This window comes from Ostrinia nubilalis, chromosome 28 (genome assembly GCF_963855985.1).
Source record: "Ostrinia nubilalis chromosome 28, ilOstNubi1.1, whole genome shotgun sequence".
Taxonomy (NCBI): domain Eukaryota; kingdom Metazoa; phylum Arthropoda; class Insecta; order Lepidoptera; family Crambidae; genus Ostrinia; species Ostrinia nubilalis.
Window position 1 is genome coordinate 5,221,400 of NC_087115.1, and position 27,492 is coordinate 5,248,891.

General features: G+C 37.1%; 1 protein-coding gene and 1 long non-coding RNA gene across 2 annotated transcripts in view; one reads left to right on the forward strand and one right to left on the reverse strand.

The window, feature by feature from the left end:
• The window catches only part of LOC135085302 (uncharacterized), a 29,325-nt gene extending 3,354 nt beyond the window's left edge, over positions 1-25,971 (forward strand). The window contains exons 2-6 of the mRNA XM_063980083.1: positions 3,290-3,441; positions 20,395-20,535; positions 23,335-23,511; positions 24,541-24,756; positions 25,421-25,971. Of these exons, the coding sequence (XP_063836153.1) occupies positions 3,297-3,441; positions 20,395-20,535; positions 23,335-23,511; positions 24,541-24,756; positions 25,421-25,494 (753 nt within the window). The 5' untranslated portion in view covers positions 3,290-3,296 and the 3' untranslated portion in view covers positions 25,495-25,971. The remainder of the gene's footprint in view (positions 1-3,289; positions 3,442-20,394; positions 20,536-23,334; positions 23,512-24,540; positions 24,757-25,420) is intronic.
• Positions 1-27,492, reverse strand: part of LOC135085330 (uncharacterized) — a 271,536-nt gene that overhangs the window by 92,490 nt on the left and 151,554 nt on the right. The gene's annotated exons all lie outside the window — the stretch shown is intronic.

A 27,492-nucleotide genomic window follows, 5' to 3' on the forward strand; every position in this document is an offset into this window, starting at 1 on the left:
GAAAATATTGCCATGCTTGGGAAAACGACGCGTGTTCTACTTTACTTGATTTTGCCCGTGTCCCAATGCATGGGGGCATTTAGCCCAGTTTTCGGGGTCAGTAAGACTGATCCCCCCCTGAAACCAGTTGCTCCAACAGCCATGGCCGGTAAGGCTTTTATATAATGGGACGAGTATATTTCTTATAATCTTTTTGTTGTGATTGGCTATGAGATTTTTTGAATTTTCAATTGGCCTGTAAATTGTGCTTGTTTTTTTTTATCAAAATCTTATTCTTCACCAATACAGGTAACGTACGGATAAATATAATTTACCAAATACTAAACACACACAGAATACCTACATTCGAGTAAAACTACATGCATTCTTGTTCCAATATATAAAAACCTTTGCAGAAGTAGCAGCATCATTGTGGCGTCTTTACAAATCAATTTCACTCAAATATCTTAAAAAATACACATAAATTACTTTAAGTTTTTCATTACCATTGCAAAAACACATTTACACAAAATTCGTCGCGAAAATACTTCAAAAGATAAGTACTAAGTCAAATAGCACTCTGCTATCTGTTAAATACAAAAAATACTTAATACAACACCACTAGTCCGTTGCTGTAGTCGTTGTCGATCAGTAAAGTCAAAATTAATAAAACTGAAAGAACTAAGGTTTTAAAAACGTTTTCCGTCCATTATGAAGCTCCGCCCTCCATCCAAGTTCTGACTAGTGCCACCAATAAAATGACCGGAAATTAGAGATTGTCTTTCTTTTGTCTTATTGGACAGGAGGCGGGAACCATAGACAGTACAATCACTTTTTACGACGTTTAATTAGGGCTTTCAATGTCCAAGCTATTTATGTCATAGTCAGGGAGTAGTACATCCCAACTAATATTATAAATGCGAAAGTAACTCTGTCTGTCTGTCTGTCTGTCTGTCTGTCTGTCTGTCTGTCTGTCTGTCTGTCTGTTACGCTTTCCCGCTTAAACCTCGCAACCGATTTTGATGAAATTTGGCATAGAGATAGTTTGAGTCCCGGGAAAGAACATAGGATAGTTTTTATCCCGGTTTTTGAAACAGGGACGCGCGCGATAAAGTTTTTCTGTGACAGACAAAATTCCACGCGGGCGAAGCCGCGGGCGGAAAGCTAGTATCACATAATTTGGAAAGTAACGTTCTTGTCGATGGCGAGCGAAGCCATTGTTTTTTTTGTGTTTAAGTATTGCATTGAAACAATTAAAACCATTAGTATTTTTCATTAAATATTCCGGCTAATATCGCACATCTCGTGCGTCAGCGTATAATGGCAGTTTTGTTGGGTAATAAAAATTAATGTAAACATCCCATTTAGCTCTCGTATTAGCATAATTGGTTAGTTTGTTTCAATAGCTTCACAGAAATGTAATAAACATCCGGTGATAAAAAGAGATAAGTGCAAGCGCAGCAAAAAATAGCGGCGGGCGACCGAGGGTTACGGAAAGGTTATCTAAAAAGAAACTGGATGTCTTCTTCATATACCTAAACTCAAATAAAAATCAAGTGCTTTAGTTCAGATTTATAACCAGTCACAGCAACAGTACTTATCATAAGCACTTGAATTAACACAGAGTGCTACAAATACCTCCAAACCTTTAAGTTAGAAGTTTAAGGTTTCAAATTGAAGAATATTGGTGAGATTTACTCGTGAGTATTAATTAAATAATTAAATAAAATTACTGATCGACTCCGACTTCGCACAATTTAGACCTAGACACAGTAAACTTCGCGTTTAGAGATAAAAAGATCAAAATGTGGTCGCGGAAAGCAAGAATACAATCCACCCTCCTTCTCTCGGTCTATTTAACGTGGATGTATGTACAGTCCGCCGAAGGGTTCGGTATCTCGTCGTTTGGGCGGGCCAACACGGAGCCACCAAAACCTGCGACGACTACTGTATCACCTGGTAAGATTTTTTATATAAGGGACGAGCTTGCGCTTCAGTTCATCTGATACCACGCCCATAGCAAAAGCAGTGACTCATGTACATTAAAAACATTTCAATATCTTCACAGCCGTGGAAAATCCAAAAATTTTGCCGTCTAATCTAAGGAAATTGCAATAAAATACTTTTAGGATGGTACAGGCTCTCTCTATCATCTCTACGAGAAATTACATTAGTGACTGCTGCGACTGATACTCTGAAATACATTAAAAACGTTAGGAGAGCCCTGCTGACTTCAAGCTGAAAGACATGATTTATTTCTGAAAAATATTTGGCAATGACCGCTATTATTTCAGATGCTTAGCTTTCGTAACCAAATAAAAAAATCAAAGGCAAATTGTGAACCGACACAAACTAAAAGTATAGGTGCGCTGGTTAACTACAATTTAGTCAGAAGGTAAGAGACTTAAATTGTAAATGAGTTACTGCTTTGTACAACTGTGGCCATACACACTTACATACACGATCATACATTACATGCTACTCATACAGCATGCTGTGGTCTCACGGCCATCAAAGAATGGCTTACACTTGTCTATCGATGTTAATTTTTAAGCGGCCATTTTAGAAAATGCAATGACAATGACACTGAAATGACACGCATAATTTCCATTTCAATGTGACAACTTTAGTGTACAGCTTTGAAGATGTTAATATTTCAGCTATGGGAACAACGTTTCGGTTTTGGTAAAATGAAACGTAGCAAAAGACGTTATTGCTTCAGGAACAGTTGACATTGTTCTGGATATTTAGATTGTTTATGAATCTATAGATATAAATCATATACTAAAGATAGCGAGGAAACGAATTCTTTTTCGTACTCCTGCATTTAAAAAAAGTTATAGAAACAGTGAGTGACCACCAACGCTGCAAACACGTAAGTCTGTGTTACAAATTAATCAGAATATTCAAAAGTCAAGTTCTCCTGCTATATAAAAAATCTTAGCTTTAAAAATAAAATAAACGAGATACAACAAAAATAATCTTCTACACCACATCTTGATCCGACTTAAAAACTAAATCCAAACGTAACGCGTTACGTCCTATGTCAGATTTGAAATTTCGAAAAGGCGATTTGAATTTGTAGTTTATTAGTAATTTTATTACAATCCTATTCACAAATTAGTATCACTGCTAATTATTCAAAAAGAAAAATTGGTTTTAGAGCTCAATTTTTTGGAAACAAGTGAAAATCGAGAAAGCAGTGAGTTGTTACCGCTTCTGTCAGTTAAACGTCAAAGTTTTCCCGCGGTTTTGCGGGATCGAAAGAGTCTGTAGAAAAAAGGTTTTACACCATGCGTCTGTTTTGGAGGGTTGAGATGTGGTGCAGGAGGCAGGCTGCGGCTGCTATGCTGCCTTTTCTTCTGGTGGGCTGGCTGACCGGCGAGTCTTCTGAGGCTCTCACCACATTTGGGAAGAGTAACACACAACCGCCAAAGGAAGTCGTACCCACAGCGCCGCCTGGTGAGTGAATGCATGACTTTTAACGTTTTATTATCTGTGCACTCTTTTTTACAGAATATAAATTAAACTGTAATTATTTCAAAATTGTGAAAATTTGTGTATTTATTTCCAGTGTAAAATACCACATTTAAAATTTTTCGACAAATTAACCCTAATTTTACGTGTATTTATTTATTTACTAAAATAAACCATAAGTACTACGAATAGGTACAGCAGATACAGTCAGCATCAAATAGTTCGTGATATCCAAAGTAGCCAAAAAATTCGCAACGCGTTTTTGTTTGGAATAAGATTGTGTTGTCAACTTTTTGACAACTTTGGGTGTCACGAACTATATAACGCTGACTGTACCTGCTTAGTATGAGTTTATGAATCGATAAAATTGATTCTTTGAGTTGCACCATCTTACTTTAACTTTGACAAACGTCAAAAATCTGTCAAATTCCATACAAAAAGCACCGGTTATCGTCATAGTTACGGTCAAAGTTAGGTGGTGCAACTCAGCCTTAATGTAACAGAGTTATGTTATAATATTATTCTTAATATTTATACTGAAAAATATTTTTCATTTAAACAAGACCGGTAATTCCTTAAGCACAAAAGGGTCCAGTTCAATTCCCAGTAGAGTCAAAACACTTAACAAAGCTGTATTGTCCTTATTTTGAAGGGCGTGACTATGGTGTAATTTGAAATCAATTTATCATCCAAGTAACTCATTATATTGGACATTTTGATTGATAATATGATTACTAGTGTTGCCACAAGTCCCGACTTTGGTGGATAGTCCTAATTTTGAATGGTTACAGAATTATTTTGTCACACTGGATGTGTTTTACGGTCTGCGGCAAGGGCCCCGATTGCTGTAAAAATTACAAATCCGTATCACAGTGTCGTTTTGAGAGCTAGTTATTTATTTATTTTATTATATATGCATAACAAGGCAGGTATTTGACCACAATCGCACCTGATGTTAAGTGGGATGCAGTCTAGGGATGGTACATTTTGCCCTGTAAGTGCGTATTCACTCTCGCCTTGAAAGGCCCGGATTATAGTCTTCGAGAAAGACAGCAGCAGGCAGCGAATTCCAGTCACTTGCTGTTCGCATTATAAAAAGCTAGTTCAAATGAAGCTGTAACTTATACGCGTAAAAGTTGACAGAGAGCAACTTTATCTCAAACGTTTCACGAACATAATTTGTGTTTTAGTAATTCTTTAGTTTAAAAAATAAAATTTTCGGACAGAAAGAAAGAAAGAAAAGTATTTTAAGTATACGATGCAAGGGGTTAGTAGTAGTTTCGCACGATTTTCCTTCGCACGAATGTGCCAAACGTCCTTTTTTAATAAATTTTTTTAGTAGGCGTTTCGCCCGGATGTAGGTATCAAAAGTATTAAAAATGGGTGCGAATCGACCCCTTTGAGAACAAGTAATCGCATACTACTAGTTCAAGCGAAGGAAAATCGTGCGAAACTACTACTAACCCGATGCAAGTACAAAATAAAATACCAATAAAAGTACGATAACAATAAAGAAATAATATGATAAAAAAACATAATACACTCAACATCAAATAAACCGCACCTTCCGCGACGCGAACTTTAAAGATTTTCTTCTGACACAATTATGGTACCCCAACAATATTGGTGTTATTTGAAAGCCCAATAAATATCCTTAAAAAAATACATTTCATTTCTAAATAAATGATTAACATATACCATAAATGTGACTTGAAAATAGACCTCACTTTGGGCTCACCTCTGGGATCAATTAGACCAATTTTTATGGTTATAAAACCAAATAAAGATCTCACGTGTCCTCTTTAACAGATGGATAGCGATTAATCCTAACTTAACAGTTTTATAGCCATAAAAAATGGCCATAGCGTAACTACCCATTTTTTGAAGAAGTGACTCTGGATCCTTGTAAAGACACTTTTTTGGGGTAAAAACCTTTCCTTTAATGAAATGAAGTTTAGAACGAACTAGGCTTTCAAATGGTACCAATGTTGGTCGGAAGTGGGGATGCATACGTTTGATAAGTGCTTGTCGCGGGCGGTGCGATTTATTTGATGCCGAGTGTATTTAAAATGATTAATAACTTTATTCTCAGTTTGGCCCTAAGGTTGACTGGCAGAAAATGCCGAAAGGCATTAAGTCCGCCTTATGTACCTACACCGTTCTATGTGCATATAAGTTTTGAATAAATAAATAAATAACTTTATATCAAATTACTTTATAATTTTACTCGATTTTGTATGACATACCGAAAATTGCGCAAGTGAGCGAAGTAGCAGGCAAAAACTTTAACAAGGTATATATAATAACTTCAAGCTAAAGCAAAAGTTCAAGTCAACTTGCGACCGGTGAACCGACACTCGGTCGATATTTTTAGTTTTGGGGTTACTTGTTTTGTAATTCAAATGTATTTTACAATAGTGATGTGCTCGTGCTAGAAATACGAACCCTACTCGTACCTACGGATACGGTCTGTTTTTTAAAAGTCTCATGCCGAATTTTATTATAAACTAGCTTTCCGCCCGCAGCTTCACCCTCGTGAAAAAAGGGCTGTTTTTAGGGTTTTCCCGGAAATATCCGAATTTTTATCGCCGTAAAAACCATCCTTGGACTTCAACGAACATTTAAAAAAGAATTGGTAAAACTGGTCCAGGCGTTGTTGAGTTAAGCGGTTACCAACACAGTCATTTTTATTTTAAGTAGACCTGGAAAACCTTGGGGGAGGCCTTTGTCCAGCAGTGGACGTCATTTGGCTGAAAAGAAAGAAAGAAAGAAAGACCTGGAAAAAATCGCACTGCCTAAGGCGGAAATCGAACCTTTCGCTTGCCGGATGACTGCCCTTCCTTATGAGCTTCTTAGACACTGGATGAACCCGTCGAAATTTTCAAGTGTAATACGCTGTTACGGCCGCGTCTCATACTGACTTCCGAAGAAAAATCCTAAAGTGAAAATTTAGAAAAACTATGGAACCGATTTAGTACGATTTAGTATTAACAAAGAATACTGACCGCCTCGAGTTGATACGTACGGTTACGATCCCTTTCCGGGTTGATAAATATGCGACGTCCTTTAATTGTTGCAATAAGTGTTGGTTTGCAACAAAAAAATACCTACTTAACTCTAAGGTGACCTACAGGACTTTTTTGTCCTTCGGATATACCTACTTACGGATACAAACCGGCTCATCATTACTTAAAATAATTATTTTTCCGTTAGTAATTAAAGACTACGTACTTAAGTTAACTTTTTTACCTTTGTAGGGTTCTAATTTAGGTAATTATGTTTTAATTACCTACCCGAAACTGCACCAAAAGGAGGGTTATTTGAGTTCATACGAAGTACGACCGATCCAGTGTTCATCGATTTACCTTTTGGTTTACAGTGTTATTAATTTAAATCTATTTTATAAAAGCGAAAGGTCACTGAGTCACTCACTCACTCATCATGAAATCGCAGAAACTACAAGTGCTAGGAGTCTCAAATTTTGCATGGGAGTTCCTTTTAGAACGCAGGTGCTCATTAAGAACGGATTTTACGAAACTCCACCCCTGAGAGGATAAAACGGGATCCACGCGTACGAAGTCGCGGGCGGACTCTAAATTCAATCACTAAATAAAAATACTATCTTGTTTAAAAGAAAGACGATCGAATGCATTTGAATTAAGCTGGAGGTTCCTGAAAAGTATTAGAAAATCCACCAAATAAAAAATCCAAAAAGCAATTGTTGGAAGTATACTAATAAAAGAGGGAATTATTTCAATTAAACGGTTTATTGACGTCCACACGGACGGACAGATCACAGAGAATACAGAGTTAGCATCATAGACAAAAGTATTAACTTTTTAACTATGGCAAAGGGTGGTGTTTACATAAATCCTACATCCTCCCTTAAACACAAACCCATTTGCGATACACAGTATTCTAATTTTGCATGCGTCGTTGCCTTGGTAAGTGCATCTGCAACCATCATGTTGGTTTGTACATAGCGAACATCAATCACTCCACTTAGTACCTTGTCTCGGACAAAATGGTGCCTCACGTCAATGTGTTTTGTTCTGGCATGATATCCATCGGTACCTGCAAGCTTGATTGAGCTCTGGTTATCGCTATAAATAACCATCGGTTCACTCTTCAACTGTGGCCAAAATGTTTCTTGAAGTTGTCTCAGCCACAAAGCTTCTTGTACACACGATGACAGCGACATGTACTCCGCTTCAGTCGTAGATAACGCTACAGTAGGTTGCCGCCTCGAGTTCCAGCTAATCATTCCTCCCTGAAACAAGAATGTGTAACCTGTGCAAGAGCGCCGATCATCCTCTGAGCTGGCCCAGTCTGAGTCACAGTAGCCATGCGTCATTGTCTCCTCTGGATTCTTCTTATAACTCAGTTTGAAGTCTTGAGTACCCTTCAAATAACGCATCACTCGTTTCAAAGCAGCCCAGTGTTGCTGTTGAGGTTTGGTGTTGTACTTACTCAACATATTGATCACAAAACTAATATCGGGCCTAGTGACCTGTGAAATGTATAATAAACATCCAATTACTTCTTGATAAGGAATGTCTTTCAATATCTTACTTTCTTCAGTATTTTCTATTCCTTGAAACTTGAAGTTTGGATCAATTGGAGTTTTTACCGTTTTGCAATCAGCCATTCCATATTTGCTCAATACCTCCTGTATATATTTTCTTTGATCTAAATACAGAGTGCCTTTATTTCTATCTCTTTCTACATGTATACCCGTAGTGAAAGGGAGAATTTCGACAATTTATTGAGATAAATCGGAGAATCACATTTCGAAGTAATATTCTGAAAATTTTTCCCGATCGAAAATGGCTACCGCGAACCTTCAACTGGAAAAATTGGCCGGTCGGGAAAATTACTCGACATGGAAGTTTGCAGTTAAATCGTATCTAGAACACGAAGATTTATGGGAGTGTGTTGATCCAGGAATCAACGTTGATCCGAAGAACGATATCAAAGCCAAGTCGAAATTGATTTTGTTGGTAGAACCAATAAATTTCGTGCATATTGAAAGTGCTTCGTCCGCCAGAGAGGTGTGGAAAAGACTTGAGGTTGCATTTGAGGACTCCGGGCTATCTCGAAAAGTCGGATTATTGAAGGATCTGATAAACACCACCCTAGACAACTGCTCCAGTATCGAGGAATACGTTAATAAGATTATGAGTACTGCGTACAAGTTACGGAATATCGGCTTCGAAGTTGGTGATGAATGGCTGGGAACACTCATGCTGGCAGGTTTACCGGATAATTATAAACCGATGATCATGGGTCTGGAAAGTTCCTGCATAAAGATTTCATCAGATTTTGTGAAGACAAAACTTTTACAAGAAGTGAAAGTCTCCGAGTCTTCTGCATACTATACAAAGCACAAGAATACCTCTAACACAAAGCCAAAAGGAAAAGGTCCCCGCTGCTTTAAGTGTAACAATTATGGACATTACAAGAGCCAATGCAAAGCTACTACAGTGAAGAATAATGATAACAAGAATAATCATAACACCTTTTCAGCCGTTTTTTCAGCTTTCAGCGTGTCAAATCAGGACGACTGGTATGTTGACTCGGGAGCTACTATGCATATGTCAAGACGCTCTAATTGGATGTATGATCTGCAAGCATCTCCGATTAATAAAATAATGGTGGCGAACAGTGACTCAGTCTCCGTGTACAGTATGGGTAAAGTAAATATACAGACCCGTTATTGCAAGAATGAGAATCCAATCCAGGTGAGAAATGTCTTGTATATTCCTGATCTGAGTACAAACCTTTTGTCGGTTAGTCAACTAACCAAGAGTGGCTGTAAGGTAGAGTTCACTGACACGGGCTGCAACATATTCAATGCCAACAAGACTCTAGTAGCAACTGCGAATTTATGCAATAACATGTATAAACTTAATACTGTTACAGATAGTGCATATACAGTTTCTCATAATGAGAGTAAGGTAGATATTACTACATGGCATAAGAGGATGGGGCACCTAAACATGGCTGATGTGAGGAGATTAGAGGTATGTGCTGAAGGTATAACTATCAGTAACAAGGAAGCTGATAATGTTTGTGTCACATGTTGTGAAGCTAAACAAACTCGATCACCGTTTCCCCATTCTGGTTCGAGGGCGAAGGCGCTGTTGGAAATAATACATACCGATTTATGCGGTCCAATGGAAACGACATCGGCTGGAGGAGGAAAGTATTTTATAACCTTCATAGACGATTTTTCACGCAAAGTTTATGTATACTTTTTGAAGAGCAAAACTGACATTCGATCGGTATTTCAAAAGTATAAACAAGAAGTTGAAAATGAATTGGACAAGAAAATCAAAATTTTGAGAAGTGACAATGGGAAGGAGTATTGTAACCAGGATTTTACTAACTTTCTAGCAGTTTCCGGCATCAAACATCAGACGAGCTCTCCGTACTCACCTGAGCAGAACGGGTTGGCCGAGCGGATGAACAGGTCTCTTGTTGAGCGTGCAAAGTGCATGCTATTTGAAGCAAAGCTGAAGAAAACTTTTTGGGCTGAGGCTGTTGCTGCTGCAGCTCATGTCATCAACAGATCGCCGTGACGAGTACTGGGTGAGGTAACACCATACGAAAAATGGACTGGTAAGAAACCAAATATTTCACATCTAAGGATTTTTGGCACTAAGGCCATGGTACACGTTCCTAAACAAATTCGACAGAAATGGGATCGTAAATCACGTGAACTAATATTTGTTGGATACTGTGAGAACACAAAGGGGTATAGACTGTTTGATCCTATTAACAAAAAGATTGTCATTAGCAGGGATGTAATATTCATAGAAAAAGATCTTAAAACTGAAAATATTACACCGAATCCTGTATCATTGACACAGTGTGTTAATATTCCCCTGGATGCAAACAATGATTGTTCAGATTCACAGAATAGTACCGAAATAAATAACACTCTAACAAATGAAGAGGATAGCGTTCAAATTGAAGCGGAAACTAGTACGAGTGACACATCAATTTATAGTTGTGATAATGGAAGGTCGGATGATGAGACCTATTACCCTGATACAAGTGATGATACTGAGGAGAGTAGTTTTGAAAGAAATATCACTTTGAGGTCACACCAGAGACGCAACCTTCAAGGCAATAATTTCATGTGTGTTATGCCAATTTCAGATCCACAAACTGTGAAAGAAGCTATGGCAAGTACTAAGGCTGAATTTTGGAAGGACGCTATGAATGAAGAGTACAAGTCTTTATTAGAAAATAAAACTTGGGAAATTACTTCGCTACCAGCTGGCAAACGTGCAATACCATGTAAGTGGGTTTTTAAGACGAAGACGAATGAGAAAGGAGAAATTGTTAAATACAAAGCAAGGCTTGTGGTCAAGGGCTGTTCTCAAAAACCCGGCATTGATTACACGGAAGTATTTTCACCAGTGGTAAGAACGACTTCGCTTAGATATTTGTTTGCTCTGTCTGCCAAGTACGATATGGATATGTGGCAAATGGATGCCGTATCAGCGTTTCTCCAAGGAGACATAGAGGAGGAGATTTACATGAAAATGCCTCCTATGTATGACAACACTGATAGTACAGATAGTGAGAAAGTTTGTCGACTGAAAAAGTCTCTATATGGATTGAAACAGGCTAGCAGGCAGTGGAACAAGAAGCTTGATGCAGCATTAAAAGAATTGGGTCTTTTACAAGCTAAATGTGATCCTTGTATCTACTATAACATTGTGAATGAAAATGACATGACTTTTATGGCTATTCATGTAGATGATACTTATTATTTTGTTCACAAATAATCAAGATAGTAAGGCGCGTATTAAGGAACAGTTATTCAGCAAGTTAAAAATGAAGGATTTAGGTAAACTGAAGTACTGTCTTGGAATACATGTAGAAAGAGATAGAAATAAAGGCACTCTGTATTTAGATCAAAGAAAATATATACAGGAGGTATTGAGCAAATATGGAATGGCTGATTGCAAAACGGTAAAAACTCCAATTGATCCAAACTTCAAGTTTCAAGGAATAGAAAATACTGAAGAAAGTAAGATATTGAAAGACATTCCTTATCAAGAAGTAATTGGATGTTTATTATACATTTCACAGGTCACTAGGCCCGATATTAGTTTTGTGATCAATATGTTGAGTAAGTACAACACCAAACCTCAACAGCAACACTGGGCTGCTTTGAAACGAGTGATGCGTTATTTGAAGGGTACTCAAGACTTCAAACTGAGTTATAAGAAGAATCCAGAGGAGACAATGGCGCATGGCTACTGTGACTCAGACTGGGCCAGCTCAGAGGATGATCGGCGCTCTTGCACAGGTTACACATTCTTGTTTCAGGGAGGAATGATTAGCTGGAACTCGAGGCGGCAACCTACTGTAGCGTTATCTACGACTGAAGCGGAGTACATGTCGCTGTCATCGTGTGTACAAGAAGCTTTGTGGCTGAGACAACTTCAAGAAACATTTTGGCCACAGTTGAAGAGTGAACCGATGGTTATTTATAGCGATAACCAGAGCTCAATCAAGCTTGCAGGTACCGATGGATATCATGCCAGAACAAAACACATTGACGTGAGGCACCATTTTGTCCGAGACAAGGTACTAAGTGGAGTGATTGATGTTCGCTATGTACAAACCAACATGATGGTTGCAGATGCACTTACCAAGGCAACGACGCATGCAAAATTAGAATACTGTGTATCGCAAATGGGTTTGTGTTTAAGGGAGGATGTAGGATTTATGTAAACACCACCCTTTGCCATAGTTAAAAAGTTAATACTTTTGTCTATGATGCTAACTCTGTATTCTCTGTGATCTGTCCGTCCGTGTGGACGTCAATAAACCGTTTAATTGAAATAATTCCCTCTTTTATTAGTATACTTCCAACAGCAATAAATAAAGCATACCTACTTACCGAAGGCTTTATCTTTTAAATCAAATATGTATCTATCAGATATCTAGGTAGGTACTTCTAATTTTACTGCAAAGATTTACTGACTACGTAGGTACATATTTATCATGCAAACGCGAAAAAACCTAGAAATCAAGGTAAGACAATAATTTCGTGACCCACAAAAATCTTTTTTATGATATTGCCACATGAGTACCTACTAAAGAATATGGCTGGGTATTGCTAGAGTTATGTCATTGATGGTATCTGTAGGAAAAGAGGCTTTTTATTTTACTTGGTATTCAGTTCTTTACGATCTTTTTGATCGAAGAAATGTCAGCTATTTTCCTTTATAGTAGGTACAGTCGAGTTCATAAAATTGGCAAAGCCAATATTTTCAAAAGATTGTAGCGCAGTAGCGCAGACAATACCGCAACATATTTATGAACAGCATATGATTACATTTGATTGGTGTTTGAATTTGTATTAAAATGTATGATCATTGAAGCGCTTATAATTTTTAAACATTCGTACTGCCAATACTGCCAATACATTTGTGAACTCTACTGAACCTGGATAGGGCCCAAGTAGCATTCGGGGTTCTATATAGTATGTCTAGTCGTTCACATGTACTCCACAAGCTGTGTATTAGGGTGTCCCGTCGTTGTATGGGAAAATTTTTTTTTTGAGCTACGGTTACGCAAGAGGTATCAAAAGTTGCGTTTTGACATATAGATTACGATTAGCATTAAATTTAATTAGATATCTGTCATCTTGAGGCCTCTACCTGCCCTTAAAAATTTTTTAAATTGCTATTTTAGGGGTTCCTAACATAAACTATAAATAATACAAAAATAGCGTTTTTATGAAATTTGAGGGTACACAATGAGTAACAGCAAGGTTTAAAATAGTTTAAAAACCAATAAATCCATAAATACTTTAAAAACAGAATTGGCTTTTCGACCAGAATTAGGCATTTACGCGCGCGATTTTAATGTATTCCTAATTAATCCATGGGTCAGCCAAGATATCGATTTAATTTGAGGATACTCAATTCCCTTCTCACAGCAGGTTAATAATTTTATTACGCTATTATAAAACAATGATTGGCATCTTTAAGTGGAAGCTAACAAAAATGGCATTCAATTTTAGAAAATCAACCATAACTTGAAAACCAATTGTCCGATTTCATTACTTTTTTATTTAAATCAAAGCTCTATGTGTACGCTTGATATTTTGTAGTATAAATTGTATCGATAAAATCAACCTTTAGTTAGTAATTAAAGGAAAATTGAATTTTTTTACATTGTTGTGATACTACTTTTTAAATCATTTTTTTACAAAATGTCTTATACTCTACTAAAAGTTTTACACCTGCCAAAGAAGTGTATTAAATTGTCTTTAATTTGACATAAAACATGTATGCGTTTCATAACTAAAAATATTTTTTTACTTCCGTTGAAGTTCACCATTGATAAAAAACTGCGTACAGAACAAAAACTTCAGCTAGGAAGTGTATGTAACGTACATAAATGTTATTTATATTTAATAGTATGCTAAAACTATTTAACATGCCAATTAGTATTCTGTTTAAATATAATATTTTAAAAATTTTTGGCTAGGTAGTTTTTACCTGAAAAAAATCAAAAAGTATATTACTACCATATATTTGCTAAATTTTTGTTAAATTTATGCTAAAAGTATATAATATTATAACAAAAAAGTGCGGTGCGATACCTTACAGCAATAAAACCTCAACAGAAATAATACCAACAGCCTCGCCGAAGAAGTAGAAAATTTGAGAAAAACAAGTCAAAATATGAATTCTGCTAGTTCGAACCAAACCTATTCCTCACTGGAAACTGTCTGTCATTGCCTGCAAATCATATCTTAGGGTTCCACTGCCACTGTTATTACAAAATAAAATTAAATAATTGTGAAAAAAATATAATAGATGACAAACAGTGAAGGGCTGATTAAGTAATTTTTTGAGACATAAAAATGCCGGTAGAGCCCTTGAAACATTATTTTATATTTTTTAAATTATTTTTACGGTAATCTACATCTTATGACGCAACTTTTGAGGGGTCTTGTGTAGCGAAAATATAAAAAAAGATATTTCGGGACACCCTACTGTGTATGTCAGCTGTATACGAGCTGTATAGCTTGCTATAATGCTTTTATAGAACCAGTTTGGGCACAAATTAGACAGCCTTAAGTTCACTATGGCTGTACATTAGCAGTATAATAGCATTAAAATAGCAGTTTAAGTAGTAACATCGGACTTAAGGCTGACTTACGGCACTATATGGGACGCAGTGTGAACCATACAACGTACGTGAGTGTAATAAAGAGTAACAAGTGGCTAAATGCACAGCTTTCAAAGTTATAAAGTCCGACAAAAGTACTCCAATGTGAACTCTTAAATGGAGTAAAATGCTACTTGGGGGGAGACCGAGGAGAGTTGTAACAGGGGAGGGTTGTGACAATCATTGTCGATTTTTGGAAGCCTATTTACTATCAGCGAGCTCGCAACATCTTTTTTAGCTCGAGACTGAACTACCGCCCGTATTCACAAACGATGCTTGCTTAAGTTAAGCGTTGAATAGAGCTCTGTGATTGTGTGTCACCATGTGCGTCTACGCGCACTGTGAGACCTCATAGTAATGTTTGTGAATACGGGCGTTAGTAGCTCAGTTGGAAGAGCAGTCGCCCGGCAAGCGGAATGTTGTGGGTTCAATTCCCGCCTTAGGCAGTTCGATTTTTTCAATAGCTAAGAAATTTTAATTACGAAAGAGGTTGACAACTCTCCCTGTTACGACAATTCACCTCGTTCACCCCTATGGTTTTTAGTTTTTTGTACCAAATAAATGTTTTTTCTTTCTTTCTTTCTTTCTTTCTTTCTATGTAGGTAAAAATAAGGTTTCTGTGTAGCTCTTGCTACCTACGTATTTTACGAACTTAGGTTACGAAATTAATAATTCCTTTTTTGCCAAACACAAACTGCGCACTTCGTTTCAGCATAGTAATTATGAACTACCTACACTGAGTTTAAAATAAAAAATAAGTAAATTGTTGCTTTTGACTCATAGTTTTCAAGCAAAATTATTCGTATTATCAATTTGCATACTCAAACTGCGGAATCGCATTTAAAGAGTTCTTTTTCACATGTCATTCATTTCTTTGGTTATGCTATTTTGTGAATTTAGAATTTATATTCAGAATTCATATAAAATAGCATAGAGAAATTACTTCTCGACATGCTACTTTTTGTAGGGTGTAAGCACGAATTTTACTTACTATTTGAAATATGCTAATTTTCCCTTCTTTTAGAAGTTTTACCAGTTTTACGCCCGTATTATGAGGTCTCACAGTGCGCGTGGACGCACAGGGTGACATCCGAACCAATCACAGAGCTCTATTCAACGCTGTGCGTTCGATTTGCTGCTTCACTTGAGCCAGCATCGTTTGTGAATGGGCGTTAGACACCCCGTACAAACTTTTAGTCGGACGATAGTTTGGGCTGCTTGTTATCAAATCGGTTGTAAAGTGCTTACTTCCATACTGATTCTGAGGGCTGAGTGTGAGTTTACATTAAACCTCGTCTCACTACACTTGTGAGCGCGTAAAAAATGACATTAAATGTATGACGGATTGTACAGCGCCCCTAGCGGAAACTTTCAAGAACTAAAATCTTCATATATTTTTTTAAACGAGCGCGTAAGCCCTTTGATTTAACAGTTCAACCCAACTATCAGCCGGCTAAAATATATGGCCGTTTTCACCGTCAATCCCTAATTTTTAAGTGACCCCTATGGTAACACATAACAGGAAGGATTTCAAAGGGGTCACTTAAAAATTAGAGATTAAAGGTGAAAACGGGCATTAAAATTTAAGAAAGCCGTGCGATTCCAAACTTTATGGTTTTGATTCCTTCGCCTGTTAATGATTAAAAAACAAACAGGGCTGTCAGCTCGCTAAGCCGTGTATTCAATCGCCAGCTTACCGGAAGTGGGGCGATAAAATCTGAAATTTAGTTTGATTGCTGTAAACTCGACCAAATGGCATGCTTGGAGCGCCTTTTATTGCTTTTGTGTAGGGCTGCTAGTTTCCTTATGATTAGTATGTGTAATGTGTATGCAGTCCTCGTTGAACACCCCTCGTAAGGGTGACCTGATCCAATTTCACTCTATCAAGTAATCCCACTGCTGGGCGAAAGGTCTAGATAGGTGTTTTATAGTATCTAAGACATAAATTAAGGAATACTCGCAGACTTATTCCTGTCTACTTTTGTCTTCCTGTTGACCCAAAAGACACGCGCTCGGCTGGTTTTTAAAATAAAGTATCCCACGGAGACCTCCCGTTTTTTGCAGGATCCTGTTTAGTTCGTGTTTAATATTAACATTCACACGAACATCCCATTTGCTAAGTCCTGCAAATCCATTAATGCAGGGATCCAGTTATGCAGAATTGATGTGGGAAAGGGCCTATTGTATAAGGAGAAATGTAAAATTGACAGTGCCAAATCTTGGTTAAGATGGCTGAAACAAAATGTCTTTATTTAATCGATTAAATAAAGACATTTTGTTTCAGCCCTAGCGCCAAATTGAAAGCTTCAATTACATCGAAATAACTCGTGCCCGGTAGAAGCAGAATTCTGAAATAGTTTGTGTTTTATTGCGGCTTGGTTGTTATTATTTCTATTATTTTTACGATTAAACACGGCTAACAACAAAATAATTGTACTTGCCGGTTTACTGTGAACTTATGAAGGTCTTACTACGAAGTTATTAGCAAAAAGTAGTCCCAAGTACTGACTAAGTTAGGTGTAGGTACTGCAATTAGGGGAGACTGGGTACGGTTGTAACAGGGTACTGTTGTAACAGGGTACAGTTGTAACAACTCGACAGCTGCTTGGTAGGTGAGGGGTACAAAGGGAAGGTACGGACGACAAGACAATAATACAGTTGTATGGACTAGTCCCCCGTATGCTCTTCTCCTTATACAGGGTGGAATTTTGTGTTGCCACCTGGAGGGAAAGTACTCTTAATACTGTAGATAGAAAATTTTACTCAAAGGAAACATTCCTTAGTTTTGGAAAAGAAATAGAACTGCATTCAAAGATTTCAGTTACCCTTCACCTACCGAGCATGTTCGATAACATTCGAGTTAACCGTACCCTGTTCAAACCGTACCCAGTCTCCCCTACTTAATAAAGAAAGTCGCATTTTTGCACTGAATAAAAAAATGGGAAATAGAAAAATAGTTTATATCCTCCATTAGAGGCGAAAGGAAAGTCTATGAGGAATTATTATGTATTTAAAAATTCCACATTTTTATCTGACTGCGCTAGAAGGAGGGCTATGTTTTTCATAATTAATTTTTCGAACGCAACGAGGTGTGGACTGTAAAGTTTTTTTTTTTTTTCAAATTCAAACTTGCAATTTTTTTAAATAAATAAACGTCTAAAATGCCGGGAAAAAAATATGCTCTAACTCTTTTCTCGTCTGGAAGCTTTTAACTATATTTTTTATACTATAAAAATGTGGGATAATAGATTCACCTTTATGACTCAAATACTCAATCAATTTGAATACTGTTCTTGAAGCAAGTGCGTACCATTAAAAACCTTTGCATGTAAACTTAGATTAATAAAACCTAGATGGATAGTCTTCATACAAACGCTTCGTCAAGAGTGAGGCAAAAATCTTATGTCATTAGTGTCAATTTTGTTGGGGAGTGTAGACAGTGAAGGCGATTTTCCCGAAAGTAGGGAAATTTTTAATACGTTTTTAATTATTTTATAACTAACAAAAACAAAACGCATCATGTACTTACTTATTTATTGAATTCAAAGTACCTACCTAATTACAATAAGATAAATCGACTGAAAAGTCTCGATTTCATAAAAAAGGAAGTGTATTTGTACGGCGAACAATTGGGAAATACATTTTCTTGTTACTGGTATCATTCCCGTATTTAATTTTTGAAAGCCAAATTCAAGCAAAATACGCGTCGAATCGTAGTACTTACTTATGAAATGTAACACTGGTCACTTTCTTTAGTTTTTCTGATGTATTTAGACACCCTTTCACAGCACAAACCGTCTTAATTAATTAAAAGTCGTCGGACGTGTTTACCAATTTTTCACTTTGACAGTTCATGTGACGTTTACGAGTAAGCCATTCTGGCTTACTAAAATCTGCCTCACCTTTCGTGCACTGACTATCTATCTAGGTTTTATTAATCTAAGCATGTAAACTTAACCTTCTTACTAGGTACCTCTTAACCTACTTCGCTAGATGGCGCTGTCCGATTACTTTCGGAAGCATAGATTTACACCCCACGATTACCAGTCTCTCTTGGTCTCTCGTAATACGGTAATTTAAACGAGTGAGGATCCAAGATACGCTGGTTGAACTAGCTTCCGATGGCGTGCGGCCACTGTGGAGTTATCTTAGAATTTAAAGTGGGAATTTGCAAGAACCTTGGCTGTATGATGTCGATGTCTTTGCATTATGTCTGACAACTTTGTTGAGTTTTCGCGGTATTTTGTGTCGTGGAAATTTTATTTTTGTAATTTAGGTAATAATCTTATTTAGTTATTGATTTTAGTTGCTAAATGAGTGTTTTTTGTGTGGTTTTTGGTTCAATTCGTAGATGGGACATTCATAGAGCTTAGAATATTTTTCAAATCTCTATGATCTAGGCTAGGTGACTGAATTGAACAGAAATTGAAGTAAAAACTTGATTTACCTGAAGCATTTGCTAAAGTAAACGTATGCTTTAGTATTTGTTAAAATAGCATTTAGTTAGAGATAGTACTTTTTACCCAAATTATTGTGCTATTGGACAATATAACTCTGGTAACGTCAAGTATTCCTATAGGGTGCATCTCAAGGGTTGATACTGGGACCATTACTTTATCTTTAATACAATTTAATTTTGCCCTTCTTCCGTTTGTAATTTATTTCCAATTAACTTTAATTTATTCTACCCTTTTCAAGCTTGTCGAAACGACTCAAGGCGTGCCGCAAGGGTCAGTCCTAGGACCTTTACTATTATACCTTGATGATTCCTCTGCCTTCATTGGCAATTCAGTAGGTATTATACCTTCGTTTCCCATTAGCGTACGTAATTTCCCATGCCCTTTTCAAACGTCGCAACTGTAACTTCCAGAACATACGCAGTACAAAAATAAATGTTTTTTACTACCCCTTGTAAGTAACCTTTAGGTATTATCAGTATTATAGTCATTTATTTAGTTGGGGCGTACTGATTAACATACGACAGCACGCGAAGGCAGAATGGCAATGAAAAGTAACCATGGTTATACTACGGTATGTTAGGTACAATATAATAAATGCGAAGTGTTGCTAAAGGTCAGTGCGAGAATTTAATTGTTATAAAACGGGACTTTTCCCACCTCTCATTTCCACTGCAACTCCTGTGTAGCCAGGATCTACAGCTTGACCGCCAACCCAACCAGTAAAGGTCAAGTTTGTTCATAGAGATATAGAGAGATAACAATTGACAACTAATGCGTTGAGTTCTAAACTCAGTATTGCATTAGAAATTCATGCACACAAATAAATACTCAACGTTCGAATAATCTTTAGTACTACGCAAGCAATGTAAGCTGTTTATATGACGTCGCTGCTGTCATCATTGCTTTCACGAGCAATGTGTTCTGTTTTTGGGCATATTGCTGCGACACCGGCCCCGCCCCCTTGTCACATCTCCCTTTAGTTTCTGTGATCTGTGAGTTTGTTCTGAGTGATAGTTATACTGTCATTATGTAACCTTTTTTTTGTCGCGGAGGAAATGCTTTGCCACTGCCGGGGGACAGGGTGGTGTGTGGGACTCCCGGCGCCCTAAAAAGGACGCTGCTCCGTCCTGAGGATGGGGTATATATACCCACTAAAACCCCCGCGGCGTTCCGTCATCGCCCGAGTGGGAGTGTCGCGAGTGGCCATAGTCTTAAACTTCCGCGACAACACCGGGTCATTTATATACCCTAATCATCTTCTTTCTTCCAGCTCGAGCATGCGGCAAGCCGTCTGACTGCGCTGGCATCAGCAGCAGCTCCTGTGTCCGAACCCACTACGACTCCACCACCAGATGTCTCTGTGGGGACAACTCGCCACCGGTCAACGGGCAGTGCGAAGCGCAAACTAAATGTAAGTTATTAATCATCATCGTCATCATCAATCCCTCTAGACAAGTGACGCTACACTTCTTCTCGCTCTGAAAATCTAATCTCATCATAACAGAGCCATACGGAAAAACGTCGGTGCGATGGCATTTCTCTCTTGGCTATACACTCTTGTCTAGAGGTCAGAGGGCTGGGTGTGAGTTTTCATCAAACGGCTCACAGTAAGCGCGTCAAAAAATGACATTTAATGTATGACGGCACAGATATGGATAGATGCAGCATGTGTCAAAAATTGTATGAAGCCGAGCGTGCCACTTTTTAAACGTCATTAGTGTCATTTTAGCGAATTTTAGTGATTGCCGCAACGTAAAAGTAATCGTATCATCGTACTGCATTCGCAAAGTCATCGAAAGATATCGTGTGACTCGATTCGAAAATTGATTAATTCCGATAAAACTGATATTTTGTTAAATTTATAGCTAGTCTGACTGTGGATTAAAATAATTTTGTCGCGGTAAACGTTATTCTACATTATTAATTTTCTTATAAATTTTCAAATAATATTTTTGTTATTTTTGTTGTGCCTAATGTTTATGAAAGTAATGATCGTTATTCACTAGGGGTTTCCCGGGGGCCCGATACAAAACCAACAACATCTTTATTTTCCTCTTTAAATAAATTAATTCTTACAAATCGTCAAATCTCATTATTTTTTTCACCCTACCAGCGTTTCAATAACTTGTATGGTGTATGAATACACGGATCTGAGCCCCGATTACGGTAACTTTTAACGTTTCCAATCCAGACGCGCTTCATCGATTCTGCGATACGATTGGTCAAAACAGCTGACGTATGCTGTTGAACGACCAATCGTATCGCAGAATCGAGAAGCGTGTCTGGATTGGAGACGTTAAAATTACCGTAATCGGGGCTCAGTGTGTGTCTTATTGTTATGAGTAAGTACGGTTCCTTGGGATCGGTATGAGTGCACCACATACAGGGACCATGGTTTTACTCCAAATAGTACATCGCAGGATTCGCAGGATATGTATTAAAAACAATGCTACTTTACACTTCTTCTACTTGTGCTGTTAATTACAATTCTCAATCCGTTAATAATTTATTCATTTTACCGTGTTCGTACTACTGTCCTCGTAAAATCATCGTTACCGATTGTTGTAATCGGCTTACAATTAACAACGTGTACATCACTCGACCATGTATGTCCATTTGGACATATCGGAATGGCACGCTTTGATGAGCAACTTGCTGTATCTACTCTAATCCATATCTGTGTATGACGGATTGTACAGCGCCCCTAGCGGAAAACGTTCAAAAACTCGTGAGCGCGTTTGATGTAAATTCACACTCAGCCCACAGGTCATTTACGCCCGTATTCGCAAACATTACTATAAGGTCTCACTGTGCACGTGGACGTTGGAAAGTTCTCGAATGGCGACCACGGACTGAAAGATGGTGTTTACTAGATGGACCGATGATCTGGTGAAAGTCGCAGGAAGCATCTACTTAGACTAGATTTAGATGCGGGCAGCGCAAGACTGGTCGTTGTGGAAATCCTTGAAGTCCTTTGTCCAGCAGTGGACGTCATTTGGCTGAAACGAACGAACTGAAAACACTGTGCTTCATATCAAATTGGGACACATTAACTTTAGTTTTGACAGCTCATTATTTTTCCCCAACAATTAAGTCTACGTTAGCGTGAAAACTTATACTCAAAGTAAATACGTACTCAGCATAAAAAGCTTAACACTATGGCGTCTTATTTCGTCGAAATAAGGGCGATTTTTCAACAAAATTTACAATTTCATGTGCTCTCGAAAGTACCTACTTTGTACAATTAAACCAAGAACACAGTGGTTCGTGCTTTATACAAATTAACTTACATTTCAAAAGGTTTTTCTGTTATCAGTGCTCGTTATTATAGGGCTTAGGCACGTAGCCTTAATTTGGTAGGCTAAAGTTTGATTATGAATTTAATTTAGGTGTATGGATATACTTCTAGCACGAAAAACTCTCGACTTCGAATCGTTTGCGTATTCGAATCGCCATCGAAAGATGAAAACTTCAATAGCGCCCCTGTGCTGTGAACGTGACGTGAAGTTAGAATGGGAGAGCACAAAATCAATTTTCACAATCGAATGCGTTAAAATTAGTTTCGAGCTACTGCTACATTTCTACAAACGATTCGAAAACGAAAGGTTTTCATGTTCACCTAAAATGCATACTTAAGGTCGAAGCACACTTATCAACCCGGAAACGGATCGTTACCGTGTCAACTCGTGGTAGTCAGTATTCTTTAAATGAAATTCAGGACTGCAACGCACACTTATCCGCACCGAAACGTAAACGCCTCGCCTCGAAGTTGACATCGCGGCGAAAAGCGATACGGTGTTGATCCCTTTCCGGGTTGATAAGTGTGCTAACACCTTTGGGTCCCTCGTCCACCAGTCGCGCTGTGTAGCGCGTTAGCATCACTTTAGTGCGTTGCAAATGCGACTAACGCGCGTTAGTAGCGACGCTGTCGCGCGTTTCCAAGCTACTGGAAGCTGTGAAACATAGGAACCACGGGGAAGGGGGTGAAACCCTTAAAAAGGAGGCTGACAATAGTGACTGAGCTTCTTGCGCTGCTTCTTCTCAGCACTGGCCCATTTATTGTCCCGAAGCAATGGTAGGGTTAATTCTGGGACGTGTAAAAGTGCTTTTTAAAAGCCCATTTTCAAAAATAAATGAAAAAAAGTCGCCGTGGGCGAGAGACCTTATGTGAGTACTTGAAAGATTTATTTAAGTATGTTCTCTCTTACAGCTCTCTACCACATCTGTAGCAACAGCGACGAATGCAACGATGGGCTGGTCTGCGCGACTCCAAACATCACGGGCACCCCTCCCCCTCACCTCCGAATGTATCTGACGACCGAGCGACACACGATCTGTCAGTGTGACGCAGAAAACGGGTTCAGGGAGCACGAACACTCTTGCAGTGGTTAGTACCGTGCTTTTGATTAAAGATGGCGCTGGTTGTAATGAAAAACAGCTGTTTACATTTTATGTTTGCTATTTTATGGCGCTACAAATAGGGTTGCCAGGCGTCCGGATAAAGCCGGACATAGTTAGGCTTTTTGATTGCATGTCCGGCCAAAATAACCGATGTCCGGCCTGTCCGGCTTTTGTTAGGCTTTTTATTTGGCTGCCGCGCCAGGCGAAAGTCGAACCACAGAATAAGGCACGCACGCATCAGGACGTTAGGCAACCGATGATGATAGTACTCACTCGTGAGCTCACTAATTACACCCCCCCTAATAAAATAGCGAATCGCTACCATTCCTGCAGTGGGTAGTGTTGTATATTCGATTGGAGATGGCGATGGTTGTAATGAAAAACAGCTATTTACATTTTATATTTGCTATTTTATATAGATGGCGGCGATGGCGCTACAAGTAATGATAGATGTATCAGCGTAAAATAGCAAATCGGTACCATTCCTGCAGTGGTTAGTGCGGGGTTTTTGATAAGAGATGGCGCTAGTTGTAATGGTTGTAATGGAAAACAACTTCTTACAACAGCTATTTTAATAGCTGTCATACCTACCAGTGAGTGGCTCATGCGGGGATTTTGATAATAGATGGCACTAGTGAATGTGTAATTAAATAAGACATTTTCTATTTTCTTGAAATAAAGTCCGGATTCAGGGAGCGCGATCATTCTTGCAGTGGTTAGTACTGTGATTTCGATAAGAGATGGCGCTAATTTATTGTAATAAAAAGCAGCTTCTTACATTAAGCGAATAATAAATACTGCGCATCGGAAAAAAATATTTATTTTACTCATGAATTCATACTAATTATGGTCCTTAAACAAGTGAGTATTATTGTATGTATTTACAAAAAAAAAAAGTATTTGAGTATGTTTATATCCATTTTCTAATATACAAGCTTTGCTCAGTTTGTAACTAGAAAGAGGTGCAGTGTAAATGTCTAAGGATATTTATTTATTTTTTATTTACTTGTTGTAGATGCTATCATAAAGCTGAATATACTCAGAAGACATAACAGGGCGACCCTGATGGATCCAAAACATACAGCGGTCGAAGGCGATGAGAGAGCCGACAGTCCAGCGAGACAAGAGTCAGAAGCGACCCCTATTGGGCCTGAACTGATAGTACCGATAGTACACATGGCCACGAGGCAATACGTATCCAAGACGCAGAAGCAATGGGAAAGCAAAAACGGTATGAGACACTCCAATCATTCCTTGAGGGAAATACAGGGTCATGAAGAAAACTCAGATTCAGCGGAAATAATAGGCAAGCCCGAGCAATTACGGGTGCGCTAACTAGTCATTATGAAACAAACCACATGCTCCACAAAATAGGCCTAACAACAGAGGACCGCTGTCAAACATGTGGAGAACATGCGGAGTCCATGTAACACTTACTGTGCGAATACGACAAATTGTTGTGCCAGCGACTCTAAATAAATTCTAAAATAATAACTCACTTGCTTAAGGACCAAATAGTATGAATTCATAGGTATAACAAATATTTGCTTCCGATGAAAAGACCAGTGTTTTTCTGTAAAAATGTTTGAAATTGTATTCTGTTGTTGTACCTATAAATATATGAAATAAAATTACCTAAACTTTCACATTATTTCTAAAGAAAGATCATAGATGGCGCTCTTTTAACATAATCATAATAGTACTCTTTCTTGTAAATTTTTTATAAAAAAACAGTACTCTGTGTTAGTTTTATTTATGAAAGTGAAAAACAGATGGCGCTATTTAAAAGCATCGTTGTCACTCTGTATGTTAGTTTTAAGAAAGTAAATAATAGAGGGCGCTAAAGAACATAAAGAAATTTTAATGATTTTAATTTAATTTTTGTTTTATTTCAGATGCTGACATACTGAAAACTTCAGTTTTCGCCGTGATCATCGTGTCCTGCATAAGAAAAATCCTCGTTTACTAAGTTTCTTAATTTTTACTCAAAATCATTATTAAGTTACAATTGAAATAAAAAAGTTATGATTTCTTAGGTTGTTGTGCATTTTAGCAGTGTGATATTTAGTAAAAAATGCTTGATTATAAAAGAGATAGTTAAACTAATTCTTGTTATTAATTAACAAACATTAAAATCGATACAAAGTTTAAAACTAGTTGAGCAATTTGTCATATAATTTATAAATTGTTAGTGTTTCATAGTTTTTGCAAGTTGTAGTACCTACCTACTTACATTTTAGTGTATTAAGATCAAGTACAATTTAAAATCATTCCTACTCAATTCATATTGTGATAGATTTTAGTAGATTTAAAACACTAGAGCAAGTGATTAAGCTCTAAATTACATTTTTCATTTACCTAAATGCATCTAAATACATTTTAAGCTTTATTACGTAATCTTCTTAATTATACCAAAATTTAAAACATTAAAGGTTTTCAAATGCTATTTCAGTGTTTTATGTAAATTAGATATTATAGTTACTAAATCAATATGATATTACTATGTAATAATTTAATAAAAACTAAATATGAGTATTTCTCAAAAAAAATGTACATTTTGAAAAAAAAAAGTGTGCTTTGAAACAGTTCAAAAGTTTTATATTTATAAATCATCACACAAAAAAAACACACACACAATTTTGAAGGATGAACATTAATCTTTAAGATAACGAAGATTTATAGCTATAATCCTACTTATTACCAAATATTTAGATATTTTAAAAATAGTCCTTTTTTACCTTTCATACAAAAACCTGTTTGCCACCCTAGCTTTTTCATGTATTTTTGTTTCATAAAATGCGATACGTAACTAAATTATTGTAAATTTCTTTGTATTATCGTTCTACAGTAATCGCAGTTTCTGTATCAAATTGATTTTCTATGGGGTGTCATAATGAATTGGCAATTTAAAGCAAAAAAACAAAATGAGTCGCTCTCATTTACTATTTCGTTATTTACTCTTTAGTTACGATTTATTTCTACTTTCCCATGGTTTCTGAACAATTCCGTATTTATTTTACACGGACAACAATAGCTGCACTCTGAATGGCTGTTGGCCTGACGTCTCCGCCATAACATCTATCGCGAAAATTAGTGAAAACGTGTGTGTTTTGTGGGATTACTTTTTCGTAACAGGCAGTAAAATCAGCGATTTTATATAGAACGGTAAGTCTTCATTTAACCATTTTTTGTAATACGTGTGGTACGAACATTTAGTAAGCTTTTATATTTGCTGTAACAAATTTTATCAAAAAAATACTTGTTTCTGATCTCATTTTGTCTAATATTTCGTTACGTTTTTTACGAATTTCGTTACGTTACGAAAAAGTACAACATAATGCTGAGTGTATACTGTTATTACCTGACTAAGCATAGTAATATTCACTACTTAATTTATTTCAAAAAATATAGAGCGTTAATAACAAAAGGATTGGATACTATCCGCTTTACAGAAGTGCCACCAGCAAAAAATTATCAAATCATTTAGATTACGTTTTTATGTGATTACTTCTTTTGTTTTTTTTAGGAATGCCGCCAAAAACCAATGCCGAAAGGCAAAAAGCTTACAGAGAACGACTCAAAATGGATAAACATGATGGAACAAAAATAATTTTATTAAAATAGTATGAATGATTACTCCCTTATTTTATTTCTAACCCCTTAATATTACCCCGTATTTGGGTGCATACTTACAAATATTTCGAATTGAATAAATGAAGAGCATTCACAATATTTCGCCAATGTATAACAAGCCTTATGGCCTTACTATTTCGTTACTACCGTTTCGTTACGTACATTTTTTTTGAGAAATACTCATATAAAAAATAGTTTAGAACCATTTCGAACACGCTATAAGATAGCATTTTGCACGATTTTAATCATTTTAATGACAAAAAATAAAGATGGCGTTGTCATCGGCTTTTCAATAACTTGTCGATTGTTTTTTACGATAATAAAATTATAGAAA